The sequence below is a fragment of the Plasmodium sp. gorilla clade G2 genome, assembly GCF_900097015.1.
Source record: "Plasmodium sp. gorilla clade G2 genome assembly, chromosome: 3".
NCBI lineage: Eukaryota > Apicomplexa > Aconoidasida > Haemosporida > Plasmodiidae > Plasmodium > Plasmodium adleri (nom. inval.).
Genome location: NC_041695.1, coordinates 578,840 through 597,013, shown reverse-complemented (window position 1 = coordinate 597,013; position 18,174 = coordinate 578,840). Strand labels below are relative to the sequence as shown.

Genomic DNA, 18,174 nt, shown 5'->3' with positions numbered 1-18,174 from the left:
TAAATAATAATATATATTTCTTTCTTTTTATAAATAATACCAAAGAAGTGTGTATATTTCATATATACATATATATATATGTTCCTTTAATTTTATAATTTTTTTTCCCTTTGGGGAAACGTTACATGCACATCGAATTATTTCATATAAACAAAGAAAAATATATTTTTAAAAGGAAGAGAACATATGAAATGTTTATATAATTTACATGTATCCATACATAAATAATTCATATAAAGAGGGATAAACAAATAAAAAGAATAAAATAATGAAATGAGAAAATAAATGGAAAAATAAGAAAACTTTAAAATAATATAAAAAATATATTCTCAATGATTTTTTTTTTTTTTTTTTTTAATTCCAAGTTAAAAAAAATATGTAAAATTCAATCAAAACTACAAACCCTTTAGTAATACATTAAAAAATAAAATAAATACATGTATATTATTAATATATATATGAATATATAATGAATGTTTTGTTTATCTTATGTTTTTATTTTTTCATTAAACCCTTAATGGAAAGTATATATATAATTATTATATGATATTATATATATAATATATATATGTGGGTATCATTTATATATAATATATATGTATTATATACATGTAACTATTACACATTTTTGTATGTGAAATTTTTTTCATGTATCAAAAGAAATATATTTACACATATCATACTTATACTATTTTTTTTCTTTTTTTTTATTTCCACACTCCCATTATAATTGATTTGTTTATGATTAATTTATAATTGTTATATTTATATATGAACGTTATATTTTTTCTTTTTTCTTCTATTACATCTAATAAAAGTGATTAACAAATAAAATAAATAAATATATATATAAATATAAATATATATATATATATATATATATATATAACGCTGATAAGAAAAAAAAAGTTTGCTATATTATTTTTATATAGTTAATATATCTATTATTAAAGCATGATGCATATTATAATAAAATATATATAAGTACGCATTATAAAATGATATACTATTAAAAAAATTACATTAAATCCATACATACAATTTATACAAAAGAAAAGAAAAAATAACGTTAATTTTAGAAAAATATAAATTTTATAAAAAAAAAAAAAAAAAAAAAAAAAAACATATATATATATATATATATATATATAAAAACATTATAAACATATTATATATAAAATAAATAATTCAATAATATATTTTATATGTTTGAGTATTTATATATATATATAATTCATATATAATTTTTTTGTATGCACCTAAATTTTTTTTTTGGTATATGAAATATTACATATGAATATGAAAAAAATTTATACACTCTAATATACACATTTTAAATAACAATATATATATGATCATACATATATATAATATAAATATAAATATATATATATATATATTTTTTTTTTTTTGTACATATATCATTATATATATCATATATATATTGCACAAAAACAGACGATTTTGAAAAAAAAAAAAAAAAAGCACCATTTCGATTTATTTTTTTTTCTTGATAATTACTAAGAGGAATATATAATACAGAAAGATAAATGAATGAAAAGTAAATTATCAAATTATCAAATGGTACACATAAAATAATAAAAAAAAAATAAAAATAAACTATAATATTATAAAAATAAATAATTTATACTATTTTATTGTATGATTGTTAAATATACATATATTATATTATATATATATATATAATACATATCAAAAAAAAAAAAAAAAAAAAAATTATATAATGTAATAAAATAAAATAAAAAATAAACATAATATAATATTTACATATACATATCATTTGTTTATGTTTTCTAATTTTTCTTTTTTTCTTTTTTTTTTTACGTTTTTTCCTTTGTATATTTTTCATATGAAATAATACATTCTTCTTTGTTGTGTCATATTAGTATCAAGTTTTTTGAAAAAATACAAAAGCAAAATATATCCATTTATAAAAATATACATCAATATATTGTAATATCTCATCATTTTATTGTAAATATGTCATCATTTTATCGTAATAGTTTATCAATTTTAGTGTAATAGTTTATCAATTTTATTGTAATATATTTTATCAAAACATTGTGTATTATTTCATCATTATATAAAAACATTTAATCATTATATAAGAACATATTTTATCATTATATATAAGAACATATTTTATCATTATATATAAGAACATATTTTATCATTATATAAGAACATTTTATAATTACATAAGAACATTTTATCATTACATAAGAACATTTTATCATTATATAAGAACATTTTATCATTATATAAGTACATTTTATCTTTACATTTTTTACTTTATATATATATTTATTTTTTTTTGTTTGTATTATAAATGAATAACTCTTGAATATTTATATATGTATAAAGGAACAGTGAAGCAATATCACTGAATTCCTTAAGAAAAAGGAAGAATCATTAAAGTTAAAAGAACATATATATATATAATTTATTTAATACATAATATATATTTAGTGTGTATATATTTGTATAAATATTCTGAGCACATATATATAAAAAAATATTTTTGTGATAAATAAAAACATCAATTATATATATAATAATAATTATAATGAAAAAAAAATTATAAAAAAAAAAAAAAAAATACAAGAAAAGAAAAGAAAGAATTCTAAACAAATATATAAATGTAAATATATATATATATATATATATATATATATATATATATATATATAATACATATGTATATATAATGGTTGTTTACTAATTCAAGAATACCTATTTTTATTTTCTTTTTATTTTCTTTTTATTTTCTTTTTATTTTTTCTTTTTATTTTTTTTTTTTATTTTTTTTTTTATATTTTTTTATTTTTTATGAATTATAAATAAGAAGATATATCCCTGTGGTTGCTAATTATTAAAATGTTTAATACCAATTTATTTCTATGCAATAATTTTTTTACATACATGATAAAATATATTCATTTATTCGCTCACCCCTTCATTTGTTTTTTTATTCTTTTTTTTCTTTTTTACTTATTTTTTTTTTCTGTACATTTTTATATTTATAAAAAAAAATTATGAACAATTCAGAAAAGTCAGAATTTTCTAGCCAAAAAAAAATAAAACAAAATAAAATAATCAAATAAGAAAAGAAAGAAATATATAAATATACATATAACAAATTGTAACATTACTTTTGTGTGTCTATAATTTTCATCACCTTTGATTTTTATTTTTTTAAATCTTTTTGTATTTTTCTTCAAAATTTATATGTATATATATTATATATATATATATATATATTATATAATTGTGTGAATATATACATATACATATATATATATATATATATTATTGTTATTATTTTTTGAAAAAATCACACATCCAACTCGAGCTGTGCTTAGATGGATAAGGTGGTGTCTAGGAGAGTTAAGAGTAATGTTATGAATATCGACCAAAATAATAATAGTGAAAAAAAAATAGCGAATAAAAGAAAAGGAAACATGAACAAGAAAAAAAATATACTACTGAATCAACCGAAGAACAATGAAACAATTATGAAAAAGAATTTGAAAAAAGTGAAAAATGAAAAAATATGTAAAAATGGAAAAGACAATACAGAAGAAAGATCAACACATTTGATAAATACAAGAAGAAAAGATAATATTAGAAAGGAAGCTATATACAAAGATATAGAAAAAGAAAAGAAATTTGCATCTTCTAATAAAGGTACATCGATAAAATCTAGTGGTCTGTTAGATTTAAATAAAGAAGAGCATGGTGAGAAGAGCCTGGTTGATAATAAAAGTGTAATAACAAGAACATCTTCTAATTATTCAATATTGAATTATTTTAAAAATAGTAAGGACACAAATAAAAGTAGCATGATGAACAATAATAATGATAATAACATTAATATTAATAGTAATAGTAATAGTAATAATATGAAGACAAGTAGTGGTTCCAATAAGATATGTAATATTTCTAATAACAGAAATAATATTCATAATAAGACTAATAGCTATAATTTAAAAAGAGATAATATAAAAATTACTAATTATATGAAACAAAGCGATAGACACATTGAAAAGAATAATGAGATTCATTTAGATAAGCATGGATATAAGGATGATAATTATAAAAACTCCTTTAATCATAATAACTATTTAAGTATGAAAAATAATATAGAAAATAATTTGTTGAATTATAAAAAATGTAAATTAGATCGTATTCATGCAGAAAACAATAGTAGTATCGATTCATTTCAATCAAAGGATGATGAAAATGTAATGATACAAAATAAGGATACATATAAAAAGAAAGAATATGTGATAAATAAAGGAGTTGTTAATTTAAATGAGAATAAAAATGGTTCATATGATATGGTATGCAATCGTTTAGGCAAAAGTTGTAATGTATTGAATAATGTATCTTTATCACAAAAAAATAATGACAATATTAATTTGAATGTTGCATGCAATAATTCTTTAGTAATAAAAGGTGAAGATAGGAAAAGTAGATGTACAGGTCAGAATCGTGCATCTTCAGTTGGATTGTCAAAAAGAAATTCAATATATAATTATAAGGATAATTCGAGAGATGTCCCTATAAATATGGATGATCTTATAAATAATCGTGTTGATATAGACCATATGGATACAAGCAAAAATATTAATAATATGAAAAATTTGAATTGTGTGGGTAACATCAATAATGTAAATAATAATATGAATAATATCAATAATATCAATAATATGAATAATATCAATAATATCAATAATATCAATAATATGAATAGTTGGAATGGTGTGAACATGGATAAAGGACTTATAAAGAACAACGAAGAATTAAATAATAGTTCTAAAGATGTTGAATATGAATTGAAAGATCTAAAAAGCGAAGAAGAGAATAATAATATATATAATTTTAAAGAACGAAATAAAGAATATTTACATTCTATTAATATCCCATATACTTCCAATAGTAATAATAACATAAATAAAAATCTATTAATGACTTCACTTCCAACTGAATATAGAAATAAGAGTAGTAAGAGTAGTGAAGAATTATTTTCTAGAAATTTATTAGATTTTGAAAATTTTTGTTCATACAAATTTAAAAGAAATATAAATAATAATTTGGTAAATAATATATGCAACATGTATGAAGAAGGAAATGATATGGATGTATTTCCTATACAAATAAAAAGAGGTGAGAGTGTATCATATGTTGATAATAATATGTGTAATAATAGAAATACGTATGAAAATAATATATATAATACAGTAAAAAGAAGTAGTTACTTTTTTCATCCTTTTAAAGAGGATCATTTTGAAGGAGATAAATTATTTAAGAAACCTCGAATATGTGTTTATAATTGTATGAACAGTGGAAACAAGTATGACAATAACATGAGTGTATATCATTATGATGATGTAGAAAAGAGAAGACGAATAAATCTAGGAAGTAGTAGTAATAATATGGATTTACCTTATCCTTCTGATTTATTAATAAATAAGAGAGAGAAGGTAATAATAAATGAGGATGTGAATAATAAGGAAATAATGAAAGGATATATAAAAAATTTTTGGTATTTGAGTAAGAAAAATTTTTTTGGAAAATATAAAAACTGTGCATTAGATTTAGAAAATGAAGAGGTTGAAACGTTAAAGGAGATCATTCCATTTGATAAAAAAAAGGGTACATACACGTTGGAAGACTTATTTGGTTTTGAATTAAAAAAAAATGAGACATATGGATTTAAAGGTGTAAATGATGGAGAAAATAATAATGGCAAGTGTAGTTATTTGAAGGATGAGCATTGCAAAAGTGAATATAATAATAATAATAATAATGATGATTATGTTAATGATGATGATAAGACATTAATGGATGAAGGTATGAAAGAAATTTATGATGATGAGACAATATGTGAAAAAGATTATGTAACTGATGAGAAATTAAAGAATTTCCGTTTAGATTTAATTGATGGTTTTTTATATGACAAGCAATCTTTATATGAAAGAGAAATGATAGAGAATGAGAAAATATTTTCGATGATATCATTTAATCATAAGAATTATGATATACATATTGAGAAATTATTAAATTTATTTCCTCGTGATTTTATGAAAAAATATAAAATCGTAAAAAAATTAGGAGAAGGTGTATATGGAAAAGTATTTAAGGCTGAATCATTAGATGATTGTTATTTACATTTTGCTGTAAAGGTTTTACGATATTTCTGGCCAAATTTTAAATATAAATTTGGATCTGAAGAATTTGCAGTGAATGAATATAATATAATGAGAATATTATTTCATCCTAATGTTGTTTGTTTATTGGATAGTTTCCGTGTACATACTTATAGAAAGGGTAAGACAAAAAACCATCGTAATAATAAAGGAATGATAAATGATGAAGATTCTGCAGCTGAATATGATTTTAGTTTTCAAAGACATCGAAAGCCTGAGAGGAATCAGTATTCTCCTTCTTTAGAAACAGTTGAAAGAAATAATAGATGTAGAAATTTTGTAGCAAAAAATTGTATAACAATAGAAGATTTAGAAAAGGATTTGGTTATGCATAGTGTAGATAAGCCAGAAGATGTGGCTCGTAATTTTAGATCTTTGAGGGATGGACCTCTTTATAATAATCTATCAATGGGTGGAATCTATAAGAAGGGTCTTAAAAAAGGGGAACCCGATAGTAAGGGTGTTTTAAGTTATATGGGTGGTTCTAATAATATGGTGGATAGGAGTAATATAAGTGATAATGTGAATGATATGTATTGTAGTTACAATTATTTTAAGAGTAGCAAGCATGGAAAAAATGATAACAATATTAATGGTGATAATAATATTAAAGGTGATGATAATAATATAAATGATGATAATAATATAAATGATGATGATAATATAAATGGTGATGATAATATTAATGATGATGATAATAATAATATTAAGGGTGAAGATAATTATAATAATAAACAAGTTTGTGGTGTTGATAACTATGCATTTAAAAATTCCTGTAAAAGAAGAATAAGAAAGGGACATGTGAGAATAAAAGATAGTAGTAGAAATATTGATAAATTAAAATATAGGAAACATTCTAAGAAATTAAAAAAGATTGAAAATAAGAATAATGATTATATAGAGAATTGGGATTTATTTTTAGTAATAGAAAAGTGTGATTGTAGTTTAAATGATATATTGAATAAAGTAAAGAAGAAACATTCTTTATTTATACAACATATAAAGCAATGTACATCTCAGTATTTGCCAAATGAAAGGATTGATATGACATATGATCATATACGTAATTATGTAAAATATGTTTATTTACCTTTAAAAAAAATCGAAAATCGAAGTTTTTATCCTGAAATGCCATCTCTAACAGAAACACAAACAAAAGTTGTTATCTATCAAATGCTTCAAGGTATAAATCATTTCCATAAAAAATTTATTATACATCGAGATATTAAACCTGCTAATACACTTATAAAAAATATTCAATATTTATCAGATGGATTAAATGATTGTAAAGAATGGATAGTGAAAATAGCTGATTTCGGATTAGGAGTATATGATCATTTCTTAAAAGCAGAAACAAAAGATTCTAATATTATAACCTTACAATATAGACCACCAGAAATTTTATGTAATAGTACTTTATATAATTATTCTGTAGATATATGGTCAGTAGGTATAACCATGTGTGAATGCTTATTAGGATTTGTTCCTGTCACATCGAAGTTTGAATCTTCTGTTCTATTTAAAATTTTAGTATTTAGAGGAATACCTAATGATAATTTTGATGATCTTTTAAAAAAAGAATTTATTGGAGAATTACCTAAATTTAAAATTGACAGATTGAAAATGTTACAAATTATTTTTACAGATATATATGGAAGAAGAATATTAAGTGATGAAGGATTGGATCTAATCGATCAATTCTTAAGTTATAATTACAAAAATAGAATAACAGCAAATGAAGCATTAAAGCATAAGTGGTTCGAAGATGTTCACTTACATTTGAATGAAGAATTGTTGAAATATTACAAACAAAATGGTACCTATTATTTTTAGTTTGATAATAAAACGGATCTAATAAATAATATATGTTCAAAGAAAAAAAAAAAAAAAAACACATTTTCTTAATACTTTATTTTTTACTCAACATAAAAATATATATATATATATATATTTAGATATATATATATTTATATATATATATTTTTTTATATGTGTACTTTCTTTTATGCAAACTGGCATCCTTATTTTTTATGTGAAAAAAAAAAAAAAAAAAAAAAAAAAAAATTAATATGATATATATCATAATATATAACAAATTAATATTAAATATATTGTTTTAATTTTAATTTTAATTTTTTTTTTTTTTTAAATATTATCAAAAAAAACAAATGTTTCAAAAATGAAATAAGAAATATACATATGTATATATATATATATATATATATGTTATGTATATTTCGTATATTTATTATAAACTTATAAATTTTTTTACAAATTAACCACAAATCTGAAAATATATATATAAAATATATAATATATATATAAAATATATAATATATATATAAAATATATAATATATATATAAAATATATAATATATATATAAAATATATATAAAATATATATAAAATATATAATATATATATATATTTGTATTTTTTTTTTTTTTTGTTTTTTCGGGGGAATTCAAAATTTCTAGAAGAGTGTGATGCAAAAAAAAAGAAACAATAAAAAATTGAAATCAAAAAGAGAGGCACTATTATTTTTTTCATTATATAGATCATTGAAATCATAAGAAGGTAATTGTTCTTGTTTGTCATTTTGTGTATCATTATTTTTTCTTTTTGTTCTTCTTATTTTTTCATTATTATTATGTATGGAGTAATTAGAATTTTTGTTTACATTCATATTATTCTTTTTATTATTATTTTGAGAATTATTTATACGTTGTCTTATTAAAATTCCTGGTGTATGAATAAAATCGTGTGAGACTTGTTCGTTTGTAATTAAATAAGTTAGTTCTATATTTTTTTGTGTATTTATTAAACTAGAGGAAGGTGAACAGATACATTTTAATAATATATAACTGATTTTTTTATCTTGTAAAAAGAGATCAAAATTTTTAAAAACCACAAATCTGAATTCACTTATAATTTGATTATATGGTTGTATTTTTCTAGGTGTTGATTGATAATATAGAAAAGGTAAAATATTTTTATTACTTTTAAATAAATTATCCATTCCTATATTTTTATGATTATGGTCAACTAGCGAAATGGTACATAAACTCTTTTTTATTTCTTCTTTTGTTTGACAAATAAATCCTAAATATGTTGTCTCTGAAAAATCGTTAAGTATATATTTTATTCTTTCTTGATTATATTTATAATATTTATATGATATGTCAAAAATATCAGAAGAATTTATTCCAATGACTTTTTGCATTATATATTCATTTTTTTGTAATCTTAAATATGCCCATCTTTTTTCTTCATTATTTTGTTTATTTGAAAATTCGATTTTTATTGTGCGTGTACTTGGAATACCATATGGAATTATTATTGTTATTAATTTTTCACGTCCCCCCCCATAAAAATTATTACTACTATTACTATTATTACTACTATTATTATTACTATTAATATTATTATTTCTATTGTTGTTATCTTTTATATTATTCAATTCCATAGTTGTATTATTTTCTTTGCCATCCATATATATCAACTCATTAGCATTCGTTCTGCTTAAAACATCATACAAAGAAACATAAGTACCATTATATAGAACATATCCATCATATAATTCTTCGGAAACCTGCCATTCATCATCATTATATGTTATATTTATTTTACTCTGAGTATGAAGAAAAAAATCACACGTATCTAATAATATGCTACAATTATATTCTTTATAATATGTATCTCCTCTAAAAGATATATATAACGTTTGATTATCATTACTTTCAAATGTACATGTGCTTTGTTCAAAATTTTTATTTATTAATATATATTTATAAAAATAAAAAGTATATACTTTTATATCTTCTTTTTCTATACTATATTCTTCCATGTAATAAAGGCTACTCCTCTCTTCTTTATTATCCACATCTTCTTTCCATATAAAACATGTACTTTGATTTAAATGAAACGATAATGGAACGATAATAGAAAAATTAATTTCATCATAGTTATTTGTACTAACGTTCATGTTATTTATATTCATATCGCATGCATTATTCATAAAAGTATTTGTAACATAAAGGCTTCCCCCCACCCCAAATTCACAACCGACAGCTTTCTCAGTAAGTTTCTAAGGAAAAATAAAATGAAATATAAATATATGTATATGTATATATATATATATATATATATATATGTATCATATATGTAGTTCATCATACAAATAGATACACATTATATTATTTTTATACATTTATCTATGTACATATATTCATGCGCATTTTTTTTTTTGCACACACACACATTTCTTACTTCATATATTAAGAAAAAATGATTCCTTGGACCAGGATTATTCTTTTTTAAAGTTACTATTAATCTCTCTTCTATATGATATGTTGCTACACTTGAACAAGAAACAGATGATATTTCTTTAGTAATTTCATCGTTTATATTTAAAGAATTAAATGACCAGGCAAGGTAACATTTTTGATCTTTCTGAAAAACAATCATCTGGAAATATTTATCACGCACAATATGTTTATATATGAAATTATTTTCGTCTTCTATGTTAGATGATGCTACTGCTCCTATTCCTACTCCTCCTCCTCCTCCTTGTTGTTGTTGTTGTTGTTGCTTTTCATTATGATGATGATTATAATATTTGTTGTCCTCACTAGATATATATTTATACCTTCTGTGGTTATACTCTTGAGTCTCTTGTATCCTATTCATTATGTCACATATATATTTATCTTGTTCCTTAATACATTTAAGTTCATAAAAATTCGTTTCATTCAAATCATTATGCAAATTAAAATAAACTTCATTTTCTTTAAAAGATACTTGTATTTTATAATGTCCAAGTGGAATTTTTTTTTTTAAAAAAAATTCAATCGTATGATCATCTTTCATTGTTAAACCATAATCAAAAGAAAAGGTACATAAAATATTTTCATTTCGATTCATACCACATACACATAAAGATTTTTTATTTTTATAAAAATATGTTATATAAGAAACCATATTTGCTTTATATAATATTTCATAATTAATACTAATTTTTTCGCTCATTACAGATTCTTCCATATAATTATTGAAAACAGTTATTCTTATTTTCTCATCAAAACTATATATTAATATTAATTTAGATAATATATAATCAACTGTTAATATATATAAATTTATTTTCTTACGTGTAATTAATACTTCCACTGGTATACCCCATATCATATCATCAATGTGGAACTTTCTTAATAATAAACCGTTATGATCATCTTCTCCTACAAAAAAACAATAATATAAAATGTCATCACTGTGGATTTCTAGAAACCCACTATATTCACAATCATAGGACACTTCTCCAAATAATTCTCCTTCTTTTATCATAACAGGATCGAATTTTTTAAGTTTCTCTGCACCTATTGATCTATTCATCAGAAGGAAGATGAAACAATATATTATGTGCCATCCCCTATGCATCCCTCAAAAAAAATAAAATAAAAAATAAAAAAATAAAATAAAATAAAATATATATATATATATATATATATATAATATTTAAATGGTAAATGTAATTTTTTTTTTTTCTCTTTCCTCGTGTACAAAAAACAAAAATTCGTGTCTTATCATATTCAAAAAGGTATAAAAAGAATGTAACAGATTTTCTCTCATTTTATTTTGGTTTGCATGGGGGCACAAAAAAATAAAATAGAAAAAAATAATAAAATAATAAAATAATAAAAGTATTTTTTAATATGTTAACTTGTGTTTAAATGTCAAAGAACAAATGTTTTTATAAATCTTACAAAAGACTATATCCTACATATATATAAATATATATATATTTTTTTTTTTAATGGTTTATAAAATATATAAGACGACAACCATTTTGAGACACATTTTTAAACTCTTAAAGAATTTAAGCAAATTATAATTTTACAAACAAAAATAAAATCTACTTGATAATATATATATATATTGTTTGTGTTAATATTTTTTAATTAGTTCATGTCAAATCATTACTTTTATTTATATATTCAAAAATATTTTCATTTCACTCAAAGTTTCATATTTTTTTTTTTTTTTTTTTTTTCATACACCCCAATGTTACATTGGTTTTTGAAATTGGTTCTACTGTGTATATATACACATATATAAATTCATTTTTTTTATCCATCATATAAGACATGCATTTTTTAATATATATATATATATATGTATATGTTTGTTTGTTTATTTATTTATATTTTTATTTATTTTTATTATATATATATATATATATATATATATTTTTTTTTTTTTTTTTTTTTTCATTTTCGTATGAACAATTCAGGTGATTTTTTTAAAAAACACAACATCAAAAAGGTCCGAAAAAAAAAAAAAAAAATATATTTTACATATATATATATATATATATATATATATATGTGATATTTCCATTTGCATTAAAAAAAACAAGACCAGATTTACAATGATATGACAGGATTGTGTTTCTTTATAATTATAAAGTTAAATGATTATTATATATACGTGATGACTCATATTTGTGATATATAGCTTTATAGAGATATAAATTATCTTCGGAATAACTTTTTATAATTTATGTTATGCGATTCGAAATACATTTTTTACATTAATATATGTAAAACCTAATATTTTTAAAGAAACAACTTCTCATATTTATAAAAAGATAAATTGTAAAAAGGTATTATGTGAAATATTTTTTGTTTTTACGAATAAAAGATAAAGAATTATATGTGTACATGACATTATGCTTAGTGATCAATAAAAATAATATATATATATATATATATATATATATATATATATTTATTTATTTAAAATTCAATATATTAATAAAAAATTATATATTTTAAAACTCATGAAATTATATAATATATTTATTAATTTATATATATATTTATTTTATTTTATTTGAATCTTTATGAATACATTACAAAATGTATCTTTTAAATATACATTAATTTTTTAAAATATTATCTGCTTTATATATATTATTTATATACATACATGTATATTATATATTTTATTTTTATATTACCATGTAAGTATAATAATCGTTTCAAGAAAAAAATATTTCGGAAGAGCCGTTTGTTTATATGAAAATATTTTTTTTTAATATGCTTTTATTTTATTAAGTATAAAGAATTAAGATGACAAATAAATATTTTACATACATATAAATGAATATATATATATAATTATATATATATTAATTTTTTTTTTTTTTTGCATTATTCCTACCAAAAAAAAAAAAATAATAAAAAATAAACACATCTTACAATTTGCCATAAACATAAAAAAAAAATATACATATATAATATATATTTTTTTTTATTTTTTAAAATTATTTTATAGTTCCTTCTTTTTAAAGAATGTAACTAAAACGAATACGATTCAAAGGAAACATAAATTAATATATATAAAAAAAAATTAAACATATATTTAATATTTAAAGGATTATATATATATTATATATATATTATATATATATAATATTTAATTTTTTTTTTTTTTTTTTTTTTTAAAACCTAATATATATATATTTATATATTCATTTATATATATATTTTTTTTATTTTTTTTTATTGTTTAATTTTTCTTTGTTTGTATTATGGCTGGTCTGAGTGCTGGGTATGATTTATCAGTTTCAACCTTTTCCCCCGATGGTCGCTTGTATCAAGTTGAATATATTTATAAGTCGATAAATAATAATAATACAGCTTTATGTTTAGAATGTAAGGATGGTGTAATATGTTGCTGTATTAATTCAAGTATGGATAAGAATAAGATGCTTAAAAAAAATAGTTATAATAGAATATATCATATTAATAACAATATTATTATAACATATTCTGGATTTGATGGAGATGCAAGAAATATAATTGATAGAGCAAGAAGTGAAGCAAATAGTTATTATTATAATTTTCATACAAACATACCATTACATATTTTAGTTAATAGAATCTCTTTATATATTCATGCATATACATTATATTGGCACATGAGACCTTTTGCAGCTTCAATCATTATAAGTTCTTTTAACGAAAATGATAAAGGTAAAAATGTATATATATAATATATATTTATATGTATATATATAATATATATTTATATGTATATATATATATATATTTATATATATTTATTTATTTATTTATTTATTTTTTTGTAGGAGATATTTATTGTATTGAACCAAATGGAGCTTGCTATAAATACTCAGGTGTAGTTATTGGAAGGAATAAAGAAATGTTTAAAACAGAAATTGAAAAAAAAAATTATAAAGACATAAATGTAAGAGATGCTATCGAAGATATTTATAAATTTATATTAACTAGTGATGATCATATGAATAAAAATAACCTACCCAATTTAATAAATTTCTCATGGATATGTAAAGAATCTTCATATGAATTTCAAAACATCGATGAACATATTTTAACACCAGCTCTTAATAAGGCAGTTGAATATATAGAACAATTAAACTAGGAACTCTACTTTTGAACCATAACAAGGGCATAAATATATAATATAATATAATATATATATATATAATATATATATGTGTGTATGTATATATGTTAATATTTTATGTTTCTTTTTCTCTTTAACCATGTTATATTACATATATAAACCCATAAAAAAAATGCATATATTTTTTTTTATTTTTTTTTGAGATAATAATTTATGTATGTTTTATGGAGAACTATTCTCTATATATAAACCATTAAACAAAAAAAAAAAAAAAAAAAAAAAAAAAAAAAAAAAAAATATATATATATATATATATTATATATATAAAGGTATATACACAATATAAGAATATGTGTTTAAATATATAAAAATATAAATAAATAAATATATATATATATTATATATATGTATACATTTATTTTTTATTTGTCCATTTAACCTATATTACAACGTTTAAAGGGATGAATATCTTAAAATGTGAAAGGAGATCAGGACCTTTCAAATATATAAAAATTATAGAATGTTGAAATGTAAGATGATGGTTCTTTTTTGTTTTTATATATGTAGAAAAAACAAAAAATTTATATTCGTTATTTTTTTTAAATATTTATATATATATATATATATATATATATATATATGTATATTATCATTTTTTTTTATTTATTTTATTTTTATTTTAATTTTTTTTTTAATTTTTTTTTTTTTTTTTTTTTTTGGGGTTTACGTATAAATATAAAACATTTTGAAATGGTTTTACATTAAACCTAAAAAAAGAGAATTATTATAAAAATGAAAAAAAAAAAAAAAAAAAAAAAAAAAAGATATTAAATGTAATAATATATATATTATAATTCATAAATATATTTATATATATATATTTTTTTTTTCTTTATAAAAAAAAAAAAATCAATATTATATATATATAACATATTATATATATAATATTTATATAATATATACTACTATACCCTTTTGAAATATAAAAAATTGAATCTCACAATATATAAACAAAAAAATAATTATACATATATATAATATATATTTTTATATTTGTTTTTATTTATTTTTTTTTTCTTTTTTGTGAATATATTAATATATAAAAATATAGATAGATTCAAAAGAAAATTCTAAAATAGAAAAAAAAAAAAATAAAATAATAAAATAAAGAAACAAAAAAATGAATATTTTTATATATAATATATATTTTATTTAAATTTTAAAGAAACAAATATATTATATATATATATATTATTATTATATTTTTTTTAATTTTTATGTATATATTATTATTATATATATAAATATTTCCTTTCTTATATTATACTGTAAAATATATATAAAGCCATGCGTAAACCCAAATCGCAACAATATTTATAAAAATTAATAAAAGAGTATAAAAAAAAAAAAAAACAAGAAAAAAGCATAAAATAAGAAAAAAAAAATTGTTACGAATTTGTTCATTTGAAAATGAGTTTTATAGATGAATATGATTTAGATATGTATAAAAATATTGTAATGGCCAATAACTGTAAAGATGAAGAATTATTATGTATATTTAATACTTCAAGTTTTTTAAATACAATATGTTTTTTTATTTTTGTTATAATTTTTTTATGGGCTTTGGCTATACTCTCTAGGTTTTATTTATCATATAATATTATGAAGTATCTAAAAAACAGAAAGGTATACAAAAAAAAAAAAAAAATAAAAAAAAAAAAAAATAAAAATAATAAAAAAAATAATCAATGGATCTGTTATATAACTAAATCGTGTATATATAATATGTTACATATATGTGTTATACATATTTGTGTGTATATTTAAATTTTTTATTGTAGGCCATTTATATGAAGAACATGTCCAGATATATCGACGACATAAAAATGTTATGTAGAAGCCATGTAAACGATATTATTAGAATAAAAAAGAAGATTACTCCAAGACATGTTGAAAAAATAAATTTAAATATCAGTATAAATAACAATATACAACTTTTTAAAAACTATTTAAGTTCTAGTAGTAATGATTTAAATAATTTTTATAAATATTCTATATCATTTACATTTTCATCAAAAAATTGTATATATATTAGACTTTTTTTTGGTGTGTTACTAGAAGAAATAAATGATATGATATACAATAAAACAGAATTATATAGGAATTTAAATTATGATAGAGATGATGAAAATAATAAAAGTATCAATTATCGTAATAGTTTAAATAATAATAATAATACTGTTATATGTATAGATAATTTTAAAAACTTTTTTAGAGAAGGGATTATTAAAACACTTCCAAATAATAAAAAAAATTCATCTGATGCAACCACATTTTTGCTAGATAATGAAAAAAATGATTTTTTTATTACTAATGAAAATTATATGGAAAATATTATTGATTTTCATTCATGTTATTATAAAACATCTCAATCGTTCTATACCAGTGGTACTGATATGACATATACAATGCCATATGATGAAAATTTTTGTGTAACAGATATTTTAAATCGTATAGAAAAGGAAAAAAATCACAAAGATGAAAATAGTAGTAATAATAATAGTAATAATAGTAATCATAATAATAATAATAATAATAATATTTATCTTAATGATGATAATATATATAATAATAACAATAATAATAATAATTTATATAATCATATATATAATAGTGATAATCTTATGTTTAATAACAATATTAATAGTAGAACATATGCAAATAACCAGCTAGATTCAACAAATAATAATATTTTCTTATTAAATGAACATAATAATAGATATAAAAATAATAAAGTCTTCCTACAAAATGAAAGCAAAATATTTAATAATACAAATATTGATGAAAATATAAGAATACCACTAATTATTGTTTTAAATGATGTACCACCTACGGATGAATATTATGGAAATAAAGAAAACATAAAGAATAATTATAATAATATAAACTCAACAACAATAAATACCACAACAACTACAACTACAACTACTACTACTACTACTACGACTAGTAGTTGTGGTAATAATAATTGTAATACACTCATTGTATTAGTAGGATTCAAAAAAATGAAAGATAAATATAAACCATTTATTATAAAAGATATATCCGTTTTAAGTTATAACCTTTCAGATCAATATGTTAATTTAAGAAAAAAAAAAAAAAAAAAAAAAGATAAAATTACATCATCAAATAATAATAATTATTATAATAATCAAGTATATCAATTTGTAGATATTCTAGATATATATGGACATGAAGAACATGATAAAGAATGCTTAATATGTATGACATCTTATAAAGATACCTTACTAATGCCATGTAGACATTCTTCTTTTTGTTATGATTGTATGAAATCTTTAAGACAAGAAAAATGTCCTATCTGCAGATGTCTATTTACATCCTTTATAAAATTTCCTTTAAAAAATGTTGAGCGGGTTGATACTTAAAATATGCAACCTCACAAAAAAAAAAAAAAAAAAAAAAAAATTT

General features: G+C 19.1%; 4 protein-coding genes across 4 annotated transcripts; 3 read left to right on the top strand and 1 right to left on the bottom strand.

Moving 5' to 3' along the window:
* Window positions 1-3,422: 3,422 nt before the first annotated feature.
* Window positions 3,423-8,066, top strand: PADL01_0316100 (cdc2-related protein kinase 4; the record flags this gene model as incomplete). Its single annotated transcript, XM_028684559.1, has 1 exon — window positions 3,423-8,066. One exon carries the CDS (start codon window positions 3,423-3,425, stop codon window positions 8,064-8,066), a length of 4,644 nt encoding a protein of 1,547 aa, XP_028536575.1.
* A 641-nt stretch (window positions 8,067-8,707) lies between these two features.
* On the bottom strand, window positions 8,708-11,670 carry PADL01_0316000 (6-cysteine protein; the record flags this gene model as incomplete). Its single annotated transcript, XM_028684547.1, has 2 exons — window positions 8,708-10,321; window positions 10,504-11,670. 2 exons carry the CDS (start codon window positions 11,668-11,670, stop codon window positions 8,708-8,710), a joined length of 2,781 nt encoding a protein of 926 aa, XP_028536574.1.
* A 2,155-nt stretch (window positions 11,671-13,825) lies between these two features.
* On the top strand, window positions 13,826-14,700 carry PADL01_0315900 (proteasome subunit alpha type-3, putative; the record flags this gene model as incomplete). The annotated part of the gene is made up of 2 exons (XM_028684536.1): window positions 13,826-14,270; window positions 14,387-14,700. 2 exons carry the CDS (start codon window positions 13,826-13,828, stop codon window positions 14,698-14,700), a joined length of 759 nt encoding a protein of 252 aa, XP_028536573.1.
* A 1,455-nt stretch (window positions 14,701-16,155) lies between these two features.
* PADL01_0315800 (E3 ubiquitin-protein ligase, putative) lies at window positions 16,156-18,131 on the top strand (the record flags this gene model as incomplete). Its single annotated transcript, XM_028684525.1, has 2 exons — window positions 16,156-16,371; window positions 16,527-18,131. The coding sequence occupies 2 exons, from the start codon at window positions 16,156-16,158 to the stop codon at window positions 18,129-18,131; spliced, it is 1,821 nt and encodes a 606-aa protein (XP_028536572.1).
* Between the last annotated feature and the right edge of the window lie 43 nt (window positions 18,132-18,174).